This window comes from Mesoplodon mirus (genome assembly GCF_964341445.2).
Source record: "Mesoplodon mirus genome assembly, chromosome: 11".
Lineage (NCBI taxonomy): Eukaryota > Metazoa > Chordata > Mammalia > Artiodactyla > Ziphiidae > Mesoplodon > Mesoplodon mirus.
In genome coordinates, this window is record NC_138987.1 from 80,168,351 (window position 1) to 80,181,857 (window position 13,507).

At 37.7% G+C, this 13,507-nt stretch overlaps 1 protein-coding gene across 2 annotated transcripts in view; it reads right to left on the minus strand.

Annotated features, from left to right (window-relative positions):
• MRPS35 (mitochondrial ribosomal protein S35) overlaps nt 1-13,507 on the minus strand; it is a 45,738-nt gene continuing 32,231 nt past the window's right edge. For both annotated transcript variants that reach the window (XM_082634930.1, XM_082634929.1), the window contains one exon: nt 1-796. In XM_082634930.1, the coding sequence (XP_082491056.1) occupies nt 527-796 (270 nt within the window). In that variant the 3' untranslated portion in view covers nt 1-526. The remainder of the gene's footprint in view (nt 797-13,507) is intronic.

Sequence of the window (13,507 nt, forward strand, 5' to 3'; positions counted from 1 at the left end):
CCAAAATAGAGGAATGGAACAGACTTTTTAGGTTAGAAAATACTGCCAAGGACCTGCTTCTAATGAGAATCAGCATGTGCAAAAACTCACTAGGCAGATAACAGTTATGTAGACAAAACACTAAACTTCAGTCAGGGGACTGGGTTCTGGGCCTAGCTTCCCAAATAACCAAAATCATTATTCAAAAGCAACCAAAAAGTACTAATCTGTAGGGAAAGAAATGGAGCAGGTGACAAAACAACAACATTGTATATATATGAATACTAAAGTTGTTATGGTAGAAATAAAATCCAAACACTTTAGAACCACAAGAAATCACAGAGATCGAATTAGTCTGATGGCCCCAGTGCATAAGTAAGAAAACTTCTGAATAATCACTGCCTTTGTACATTAGGATGAAAGGAATAATTTTAACTCTGATGTAATAAAACAATGGTTTTTTAACATCTTCAACTGTATATCAAATTAGATAATGATTACATATATATCATAAAATTAATAAATCAAGGTAATTTTTCTATATAATTCATGTCAAATTTAATAGTCTCTTCACTGATTCTTTGTACTGAGAAAGGGTATTTTCATTGTCCCCCTCATTCTTAAGACTAACAACAGACTTTCTGTACTCTTCAACTTCTTCAGTACCGAGGAGCTCTTCTTTACTTAATTCCAGATTTTTCTCAGCAGCTTTAATTTGGAGAAGGGTTTCCAGGATGTTTTTTTCTGAGGAGCTATCTTTCCATACATACTCTTCCATGTCTGCTTCAGTCTTCCTTTTCTCCCATTCTTCAGTTTTCTGAAAGGAAAAAACAAGTTCTGAATTCTGAAAATTATGACTCAGAGTCTGGTCCACACTCTGTGTGTACACCTTGACTGACCTCCCTTATCTAGCACTGCTGTCCACCTGCACCAGGCAGCTCTGGGCTGCACACTCTGTCACATGAGCACCTCGTTACCACTCACTAATTCTACCCACATAATTTACACTTTATCTGCCCTGCAAATTGCACTTACAAAGCAACACTGCTTCCCCAAAGATGTAGAAAACTCACTCCCTGCAACGTTCCAGTCCCTAAACTCTAACACATCAAACATTTCAAATTTCTGAGGTTCCAAATAAGAGAGTTGAAAGGAGACTGTATTTATCTCTGTAACATGCCTCTGGGAATGACAGGGAAGACCAATTATTACAATAAATTTAAAATATAAAGTTCATGTGATTTTTAGTCATAATGACTTTATAAATTCTGGAATTTTGTCTTGTTATCTTTATTTTCTGTTCCTATAATGGAAACAATTTTCATTACTGCTTACTTTTTCTTACAGAAACCATTACCATGTTATTTTAGGGAACAGTGGTAGGTTTTAGATTAAAATAATTCAGATTTATGATTTAAATGAAGATGTAACACTCTGTGAAAAAAATCAAGCAACACAGCTAATATGTAATATGCCCTGGTTCAGAGAAGTGCTGAATAGCAGCCACATTCTTTCCAAATTAACACATAACAATATTCTGAGCCACAGGCTATTATGGAATGACCCACCAGTCTTACAGCTTTTGAAGGTGGTAAACCCTTCCAAATTATAAAGTTTTTAAAGTATTAAAAGTGAGGCAGACTTGTAAGGCTGTCAGAAATAGTATTTTAACTCTGAAAGCTCCTCTTGAAACAGACCACAGCTTGAGCAGACAGAGCGCCAAGGCTCCTCAGAGCCAAGTGAGCACCAAGAAGGAGGCAAACAGTCTCCAGCCATGCCACCCTCCCATCCCCACTCCCGCTTCCAAAAGCTCACGAAAAGAGAAAAGCACTAGAAATCTGTCCCTCAAAGGATAAAGAGGATCCCCACCAAAGGCAAACAAGCCACTGCGGAGGCCACCGACTCAGCAAACCCCATTCGCATCACTGAAGCCCAGGAAAGGAGCTCCTCCACCACAGAGACCCACAAGAAGAAGAAAGCCTCCTTTAATCCTTTAAACTGGGTACCCTTTTCCTTTAAGAGAAACAAACTGATGCAGGGTGTTTCCTCAGATCCCAGATTCCCGAGCCAACGTGGGGTCTCTGTACTCACAGCTCCCCTACATCTGCCCCACCTCGCTCTACTGAATTTATGGCGGAGGACAATGTTCCAACTTACATTCTAGAAACATCTTATCTGGTTGAGAATCTGCTCTGCACCCTCTTTGTAGCTGGTAGGGAGGCTTTCGCTTGGCAGGGGGGCAGGGATAATATGAACTAACTTCCTGTTATGCCCCGCCCCCAGAGCCCTGTTGCAAATAACTCCTAACAGCCAAACTCTGAATTTGTACATTTAAAAAAAGTAACTGACAAAATTACCCCACCATACCTAATTTTTACTGTAATATATGAGGAAGGAATAAATGTCAGCCCCTTAAAACAAAAGTGTCCGAAATTAAATATATCACCGGCCTATCTACTCTTGCCAATGCTTTAAATGTTCAAGACAATGTCATAGTTTCTCCATAATTCTAACTTACAAGTGAAATAAACTTAATTTAAGAGGCCAACAAACACATTTTATAAAGCATTAAGTAAAACAGTCACTCCATCTCATTCTGAACTGTTAGAAGACAAGAATTAAGAGACTTAACTGTTTAAAAAATTAAGTTTCACCTAGGTGTTTCTGGATTTTAACTGACTTGAAATAGATGCTTAATCAGAGGAGATAACCAAAGTAAATCCACTACCAATTTTCAACATTTTTAACCTTCCCCTTATATTTGACATATACAATTCTACATTGGTTTGCCAAGGTGTGTTCAAAGGTATGCCATGGTATTGATTCCCTGAGCACTCAGGGGCCACGTGAGCCTGGTATAGCAGGGGCAGCCACAAGCATCCTCCCTCCTTTATTTATCTCAGTAGAGAATTTTTCTGTATGTGCAGTGACATGAAAAAGGTTAGGAAATCCTAAACTACAGGATAATGTACATTTGTACTTACTGCTGTTCTAAATAGTCTTTGGTACAGGAAAGTCACTTATATCCTGTGAAGGGCATGGCTTCCTACTAGTCCTGTACAGATACAATGCAGTGCTGGGCTTCAGCAACAAGCTAAACTAAACTCTAGTTTTCTACATATTCTAGCTTTAGGATCCAAACTCTGCACAACGAAATATAAATTCCAAGATAATAATAGTAACAATCCCCCAAACTGAATACTTACTATATACCAGGTACTTTAATACTTACATGTATATATTAATTATTTAATATAATTCATACTGACATATTGGGTTAGATCTTGACATCTCTACAGATAAGAAAACTAAGTATTACAGAAGTTAAATAGAGGGGCACAGTCACCTGGGAATGTTTCAGATTTTTTGTATTTTAACTTGTAAAGTTAATGCAGCACGCGCACAGTAAATTTTGTAACATCTCCAGAGGAGGTCTACGGCAGCACCCCCCAATCAAATATATTACTACTTTTCTAGCAACATGTATGAATATTCACACTAAATGGGATTAACAAAGGTTATAAATAGCTTCTCATCCATTCAGAGTTCACTTCGCCACCAAATAAGTTATGAAAAGACTAGCAATTTCCAAAGCTTTTTTCATGTCAGAATTACAGGTAGAGGGCTTTATATCTGTGATTCCCTCAAGGTTACACAGGGAGGGGTATGGCACAGTATTTACCATGGGCTTTGGTGTTTTACAGAACTGAGTTTAAATCCTACCTTCATCACTTACTAATGTGATAGGCTTGCATTTCTATAAGAACTGACTCCCCAGAACTGTTCTGAGGATTAAAAGAAGGAATAGCTACATACTTAGAGTACCTGGCTCACAGTAAACACTAAATAACCATCTACTACTAATATCACAACTTATTAAGAAGAAGAATAAATAAGAGTAGGATTCAAACCCTTGCTGGCACACCTCCAAAATCTATGTTCCCATGTCAAGGGTGCCACTACCACCATCAAGCAGTAAAGCGAAACTTTAAAGGTAAATATAAACACAAGAAGTGTCCAAATGTTTTGCCATCATTATTTCCACTCACAAAATCATATGACTGATATTTATCAAATGTAGATTAAAAAATACAGAAACAAAAGGTCTATTTATCACTGATAGAAAGGTAATATTTTTCATGCTTATTACTTCTTGATAAATGTTATCACTGATTAAATTTTCTCAGTTAATAGCCTGTTCTTAAAAATAACTGAATTATCTCCAGTTTTCCAGCAGTCTCCTTTGGGTGAAGGCTTTTTATGTCTAACCAAATGTAGAAAACACAAAAACACACACAGAGAGAATTTACCTCTTATAAAGACCTGTCTCAAGAAAAAGAAAGCTAATTTTTTGAAGTCCTATGTTACATGTATCAATAAAAAAGATCTTTAGAATTTCTGTTTTTCAAGAAGGAAAAATAAAGATTAATTGTTATCACTATATTTACCTTTTGAGGGAAATCTTTTCTAGTCATTAATACATAAGTTTTCACAGATGGCTGCCATCCAAATGGGGCTTATCAGTGAAGAAAGAACCGAGCTAAATGGAAGAGCTGTTGGTTTAAATGATGTATTAAGAAGCAATCCCAATGGACCCTTCATAGGGACCCCTTGAATTCTGGCTCCTGGTTCGGTTTGGCTAATGGGAGGCACCAGCAAGAGACCTAGAGAATGATGGAGAGTGAGGTCAGGGTTGTCCTTCCCAGCTCTCTCCCTGATGGAGGGCATGCCCCACAGTTCCTGTCAGGTGGCCCATCCATACAGCTCTCTCTCCGGTTCTGCAGCACCTCCCTCCCCTGCCCCTTCAGATATGCGGTGTGATGGCACCCCACTCTCACCACCCCTGAGAACTGCACCCTCACTTGTTTCTGTTACTGAACCTTTATAAAATGTCTCCTTAATAAAATATCCTGAAAATGAAGAAAAACAAAAAAGCAATTCCAAAATCATCTTCTAGTAATGATAAAAAGGTAATAACATTGCATATAATGCTTGTCACTTCAGAATATTTTTCATATAAGAGGTATAAATATAAAATCCTTGAGGGAAAAAGAACTCCAAATTTCTTTCTTTTAATTTTACATTATGATTTCCACTTTCAAATAGGATGTAACAGGTAACAGGATGCCTCTGCTTTGGCTACAACTGGAAAAAAGCCAGGTAATCAATATGCCAGAGAGTTTTTTTTTTTAATTCATTTATTATTTATTTTTGGTTGTGTTGGGTCTTCGTTGCTGTGCGCGGGCTTTCTCTAGTTGTGGTGAGTAAGGGCTACTCTTTGTTGCAGTGCGCAGGCTTCTCATTGTGGTGGCTTCTCTTGTGGAGCAGGGGCTCTAGGCACCTGGGTTTCAGTAGTTGTGGCACGCAGGCTCAGTAGTTGTGACTCACGGGCTTAGCTGCTCCACGGCATTGGGATCTTCCCAGACCAGGGCTCGAACCCGTGTCCCCTGCATTGGCAGGTGGATTCTTAACCACTGTACCACCAGGGAAGTCCCACCAGAGTTTTAGAATCAATTAGGACTAGATGAATGTGAATTCCAGGCTGCAAGCATATGGGGAGCATCCTTCTGAAAATCCCTAGCCATTTTCTTCCCTGAGTCCATTTTCCAATTCTGTATCAGACTGGCCCTTGGCCCACACAGAGGGACTCTACTCGGGAAAAGAGAAATGAGCAAGGTTTGAGCTGTTACCCAGGGCTTGTATGACAGATTGGAATTGAAGAGCCCCAAACATGACTGGTTTTAGTTCCGGGGCTACTTAAGGGAAGCTGGGGAGGCTGAATCAAGTTTCTGAAAAGCAAATCTCCTATAATCTCATAGTGTTTAGGAGACAAAGTCCTACTAGAGGGAGGAAGTCCTATTTCACACAACCAATCTCCCTCTCAAGACATCTTCCAGATTCTGCTGCAAGGGCTAGAAGTTAACAAGTTAAGCTCAAAACTTCTGAAGAACACAAGTGACTCTTAAGCAGACTTTGAGATGTGGAAGTGGACTCACCAAGTTCCCAATCAAAATGCCTGAGAAGAGACAAAGGTGAACTAAATCTTAAAAAACTGTAACCCAGCCCTGCTCCAGCTCAATTCTGATTGCATTAAAAAGATAAGCCCCTGACCCTCTCTGCACTAGAGAAAAAAGAGGAAATTCTTTCTGATGGACGACATCAATTGGAGCTTCTATGGGTCTTTTACATACAATGTCTGGCATGCAAGAAACAATTACCAGACACTTGAGACATTTGAAGAAAAGAAAATTAATCAATACTTGTGATATTTGCTGCGTGTCCTTCTAAATTCGTTTTTTTTAAAAGCACAGCTATGATTACATTTCATTTATAATTTCGTACCCTGACTTGTAATTCACTGCCAAATTTTTATAGCTTCTGAAATTACACCCAGGATTGAAGTGGGCAATTGTTTAAGAGTTTCTTTTTTTGTAGTGTAGTTGACATGTATTAATTTTAAAGCATAAACAATAACATATTCAAATTACTGGGGGGGGAATTAAAAATACTAATGTAAGCTCAAATTGATCACCATTCAGGCAGTTTGATTAGTTTGTAGACTTCAATTTTAATAACTTAACTATTAAACATTTACAATTTCACCACTTAACTTATGTATGTATACAATAAATATACATATATACAGTTTCTTTTCTTCCCTGCCTACCATGAGAGAACCTGCTCTGACTACAGCCCTAGAGGAAGGAACCTTCCATTCCACATGATCCTGTTCTCTTTTCTCCACAGCTGGCTCAATTATTTACTCACTCATTCGTTCACTCAGTACATATTTATTACACAACTACTGTCCCAGGCACTGTCTTGCCCTGGAACTGCCAATCTAGTAGGAAACCTAGAGTTGAGGAGGAACCGGGCAGATGAAGACTGTGATCCCAGCAGAGGAAAGAGCATCCATAAAGGCTGGAGGCAGGAACGAGCTTAGGACATTCAGGCCTGAATGAAGGCCAAGGTGAGGAAAGTGACATGGGATGAGTAAGCACCTTACATATATTAATTCATTTAACTTTCATAACAACCCTATGAGGCAGTACTATTACTACCTGTTTTCAAATCAGGGAATTGAAGCCCAGAGCAATTAAATAATCTGCCCCAAATCATACTGCTTCTTAGTGGCAGAATGTGTTCCAAGGAACATAGAAACACGGAAAAAAGAACAAAAGAATAACTTAATTTGACCCTATCATCTTTTTTCTCCTTGTAGGCATGAATTCAATACAAAGAAGAACACAATAGCTACTTCATGCAATGGTCAGTGAACTCCAATCTAATAGAAAGCAAAGAAGTATCTGTTCCACTAAATACACATATGTGTCACCTTCTACCATCTTATTTATAACTCCCTTTGCCTAGAACATGAATCACAGTAATATTCCACTTCTCATGATTACAAGTAAGGCATTGTGCTAGATGAGGAAAAACAGTTTTACCAATTAAAAAAATTCAAGTTACTTGAAAATCATAAAAAATAGGAAGAAGTAAATATCCATAATGGATTAAAAAGCTACTGCCAATACTTTTAGTTATCAAAGCTAAATTTTTAACTGAGTATGTCAAGGAATTCAATTCAAATCAGATCAGTTTTTTAAAAATTTACTGAATGCTGATATGCCAGACATTGTACTAGATGCTGGGAATACAAAGATGAATGAAATACACAGTCCTGTCCTCAGTGACCTCACAGTCTAATGGAGCTGGGCAGACATGTATACAGGCAATTACCATAAAAGCAATAAAAGGAATGCTGACAGAGGGAGAAGGGAAAAAGGATGGGAAGAAACATCTGAGACAGGTTACATCTGAGGTGTATTAAAGGATTCCTATGAATTTGCAAGTCTGATCAATTTGAAAAGGGATTATAAGCAAAGAAAACAGCTTATGCAAAGTTATGAAAGAACACATTATGTTCATTATGGTACAGGATACATAAACTACAATTCCTGAGTAGCTGGTAATGAGGTGGTAAATTGCTGTGAATAGACATACTAAGTAGTTTAGATTTTATGCTAGGTAATGGGGAACCACTGAAGGATTTTATAAAGGGATATGATACAGCAGTCTTGCTTTTTAGAATAATTACTTTAACAGCAATCTGGAACATGGATGAGACAGGAAAATCAATAAGGCTATTATAGTTATTCAGGTAAACAATGATAAAGACCCATATCAGGATAGTAGCAGTAGGGATAAAGAGGAGAAAATAGTTTTAACAGATATTTAAAAGCTAAAACTGAAAAGACCTGGTGACTTATGAGATATCAGGGGAGGGGGGAGGGAAGAAAACAGCGTAACTTTCAAGGTTCATGACTTCAGCCACTGGGTGGGAATTTTTCTTAATGGCCTTTAAGTATATGATAGGCTCCTGAGCATCATATATAAAATGAAGTTTTACCTGAAGGCAAATAGATATGAGAAGTGTTACTTTACTGTATCATCAACCCACTCAAGAACAGCTGCCTACTGCCTACCACGTCAAGTCAAAAAAAATCTATGTTAGTGTATAGGAGTGCAAGAGATTTCTGTGCATTAATTTTGTATCCTGCTACTTTACCAAATTCATTGATTAGCTATAGTAGTTTTCTGGTGGCATTCCTATACACTAACAACGAAAAATCAGAAGGAGAAATCAAGGAAACACTCCCATTTACCACTGCAACAAAAAGAATAAAATACCTAGGAATAAACCTACCTAAGGAGACAAAAGACCTGTATGCAGAAAACTGTAAGACACTGATAAAAGAAATCAAAGATGATACAAACAGATGGAAAGATATACCGTGTTCTTGGAATGGAAGAATCAACACTGTGAAAATGACTATACTATCCAAAGCAATCTACAGATTCAATGCAATCCCCATCAAATTACCAATGGCATTTTTCACAGAACTAGAACAAAAAATTTTACAATTTGTATGGAGACACCAAAGACCCCGAATAGCCAAAACAATCTCGAGAAAGAAAAATGGAGCTGGAGGATCAGGCTCCCTGACTTCAGAGTATACTACAAAGCTACAGTAATCAAGACAGTATGGTACTGGCACAAAAACAGAAATATAGATCAACGGAACAGGATAGAGAGCCCAGAGATAAACCCACGCACATATGGTCACCTCATCTTTTACAAAGGAGGCAAGAATACACAATGGAGAAAAGACAGCCTCTTCAGTAAGTGGAGCTTGGAAAACTGGACAGCTATGTGTAAAATAATGAAATTAGCACACTCCCTAACACCATACACAAAAATTAACTCAAAATGGATTAAAGACCTAAATGTAAGGCCAGACACTATCAAACTCTTAGAGGAAACAGGCAGAACACTCTTTGACATAATCACAGCAAGATCCTTTGTGATCCACCTCCTAGAGTAATGGAAATAAAATCAAAAATAAACACATGGGACCTAATGAAACTTAAAAGCTTTTGCACAGCAAAGGAAACCATAAACAAGACCAAAAGACAACCCTCAGAATGGGCGAAAATATTTGCAAATGAAGCAACTGACAAAGGATTAATCTCCAAAATATACAAGCAGCTCATGCAGCTCAATATGCAAAAAACAAACAACCCAATCCAAAAATGGGTGGAAGACCTAAACAGACATTTCTCCAAAGAAGACATACAGATTGCCAACAAACACATGAAAAGATGCTCAACATCACTAATCATCAGATAAATGCAAATCAAAACCACAATGAGGTATCACCTCACACTGGTCAGAATGGCCATCATCAAAAAATCTACAAACAATAAATGCTGGAGAGGGTGTGGAGAAAAGGGAACACTTTTGCACTGTTGGTGGGAATGTAAATTGATACAGCCACTATGGAGAACAGTATGGAGGTTCCTTAAAAACTAAAAATAGAACTACCGTGTGACCCAGCAATCCCACTGCTGGGCATATACCCTGAGAAAACCATAATTCAAAAAGAGTCATGTACCACAATGTTCACTGCAAAACTATTTACATTTGCCAGGACATGGAAGCAATCTAAATGTCCATCAACAGATGAATGGATAAAGAAGATGTGGCACATATATACAATGAAATATTACTCAGCCATAAAAAGGAACGAAACTGAGTTATTTGTAATGAGGTGCATGGACCCAGAGCCTGTCATACAGGGTGAAGTAAGTCAGAAAGAGAAAAACAAATACTGTATGCTAATGCACATGTATGGAATCTAAAAAAACAGTACTGATCAACCTAGTGGAAGGGCAGAGATAAAGACACAGACGTAGAGAATGGACTTGAGGACACAGCGGGGGAAGGGGAAGCTGGGACGAAGTGAGAGAGTAGCAGTGACAGAGTAGCATTGACATATATACATTACCAAATGTATGGATGGCCAGTGGGAAGCTGCTGCATAGCACAGGGAGATCAGCTTGATGTTTTGTGATGACCTAGAGGGGCCCACCCCTCTAGGGTGGGAGGGAGACGCAAGAGGGAGGGGATATGGGGATATATGTATATTTATAGCTGATTCACTTTGTTGTACAACAGAAACTAACACAACATTGTAAAGCAATTGTACTCCAATAAAGATACTAAAAAAAAAAGAATTCAAAAAAAAATCTATGCATGTATGATACACAAATACTTCCTTTTTCTTGCCCTTTTCATTCTAATTCCCATACCACACCCTCAGTGCTGACACTAAGTCCATGTACAAAAACTGTCTTAAAAGAGATATACCAACCTTCTAATCAGTTTCTTTATTAACAATACTCAAAGACTAGGGAAATTATTCACAATCAAGAGCTCAGCAACAGAGCCTTTAGAATAAAATATGTCTGGGTCTCACCTCTAGATATTTTGATTCTGCAGGGAATCAAATTTCTAAGCATCTGTAGCTCAGAAAAGCTTCACAGGTGAGTCTGATGCAAGCCCCAGCTGAAAACCGGTTATGGAGACAGATAAATTTTCAATTAATAGCTAAGTCTGAGAACTAGCAGCTGAAGTTCGGGTTTGATTTCATCTCTTTTATTTCCTAATATTTTATCAAGGAGGTCAAAGTTGAATGAAACTAAGTAATATGATACCATGGAAAGCATATGAAACTGTGAAGCTGCAGTTCAGGTCTCAGTTCCTTAGGTTCACAAACTCTGTGGCCTTGTGCAAAATGCTTGATCTCTCCTCTAAGTCTTAATTTCTCAGTGAATATAATGAAGAAGTTGTAACAGATAAATTTTTTGACTCCTGATCTTTAAAGTTAGCACTAATTTAAAATGGGTGGCCATGCTAAATGCTTCTGTTGTTAAAAAAAAAAGACACAGTATTTTAAAGCACTTTAAAAAAATGGAACAACTCCTCCTTCACCCCCACCCACTTTTTGGTTTCCTTTTTGTATTCATCCAAGGTGATCATTTGAAACAGCACAGAGGTGAAAAAAAGTCAGAGACAGAGACACAGTTGACTCTCCAAGCAACACCACAGATCCACTTTTAAAACAAAGACCAGATGTTCCATTTGTCTGGAATCAAGTGAAAGGTAACATGCAAACACTCTTTACTGGTACTAGTCTATCACGAATGCTCAGACTCTTCATGGTAGCTCAATTAATATGTTTAACTAGTTGTTTTTCTTTAATGAAGACTGTAATATTAGTTTATTATTTATTAGTTTATGCATAATTAGTTAATATGTAAGTTTATGCATAAGTACATTCCACCTTAAAGAGATGTATCTTGCTAGGAGTAGCCAATATTATCCTACAGATTCCATTAACATATTAACATTGTCAAATATAAATTAGCATCATGAATTAAACTCACAGAAGCAAATGTTTGTAGGGAACTTCCAAAATAATACAGCATTAGAACACTTTTCCTTTAAATATTTGAAAAAACATATAATCAAATGAAAAACAAACCTGACCTATGTATAGCCCAAAATCATACATCCATGAAAATTAAGTATCTCAAACTGTTGCAAAGATATTTCTTAAAATTTGGGCATAATTATTGATTATTAATAATTTTATTAATAGATCATTAAAAAGCTATACCAGTAAGCTAATTATTGCTAACATCTAACAAGTATGCTACATTTTAAATTACTGAAAGGGAGTTTCTTTGTTACTCTGTCACTTTACTTTTTAAGTTGAAAACCTACTTCAAAAGTCCATTTTTGGATCTCCAAAAGAATAGACAATGTTTCAATGGCTGTTATTAAACATTTAGTTTAATATTATTAAATGTTATTAAACATGTAGTTACCTAGCACTGACCCAGATATTCTGAAGAACAAAATACAGTAAGATCAGATGCATGTTAATGAGAGTCTTACAAGATTAGTTAAAAGGACAAAACATACAGGGAAAAAAACCCATGGAACATGGACTAAGGCAACTTTTGTAGTCAAGAAAACAAGACAGTATAATTTGCTATCTATGCAGAGTAGGAGTCAAAGAATAAGAGGCTCAAATATATCTGATAAAGGATTAATATCCAAAATATATAAAGAACTCATACAACCCAATAGCAAAAAAAAAAAAAAAAAACCTGATTAAAAAATGGGCAGAGGGGGCTTCCCTGGTGGCACAGTGGTTGAGAGTCCACCTGCCGATGCAGGGGACGCAGGTTCGTGCCCCAGTCTGGGAAGATCCCACATTCCACGGAGCGGCTGGGCCCGTGAGCCATGGCTGCTGAGCCTGCGCGTCCGGAGCCTGTGCTCCGCAACGGGAGAGGCCACGGCAGTGAGAGGCCCGCGTACCGAAAAAAAAAATTAAAAAAAAATAAAATAAAATAAAAAATGGGCAGAGGATCTGAATAGACATTTTGCCAAGAAAGACATTCAGGTGGCCAAAAGACACCTGAAAAGGTGCTTAACATCACTAATCATCAGGCAAATGCAAATCAAAACCACAATGATACCGCCTCACACCCATCAGAATGGCTATTACCAAAAAGACAAGAAATAACAAGTGTTGGTGAGGATGTGGAAAGAGAACCTTTGTGCACTGTTGGTGGGAATGTGAAGTGGTGCAGCCACTATGGAAAACAGTATGGAGGTTCCTCAAAAAACTAAAAACAGAGCTACCATATGACCTAGCAATTCCACTTCTGGGTATTTATCTGAAGGAAATGAAAACTCTAGCTTGAAAAGATATCTACACCCCCATGTTCACAGAAGCATTATTTATAATAGCCAAGACATGGAAACAACCTAAGTGTCCATAAATGGATGAATGGATAAAGAGTAAGTGGTGCATATATATGCAATGGAATATCATCCAGCCATAAAAAAAGAAGGAAATTCTGCCATTTGCGACAACAGGGATGAACCCTGAGGGCATTATGCTAAGTGAAATAAGTCAGACAGAGAAAGACAAACACTGTTATGATCTCACTTATGTGTGGAATCTAAAAGAACAGAAAAGAAACAAAAAAACGCTGAACTCACAGAAGCAGAGAACAACTGGTGGCTGCCAGAGGCTGGGGGTGGCAGGTGGGCAAAATGGGTGAAGGTGATTCCAGTTATAAAATAAGTAAGTCATGGGGATATAGTACA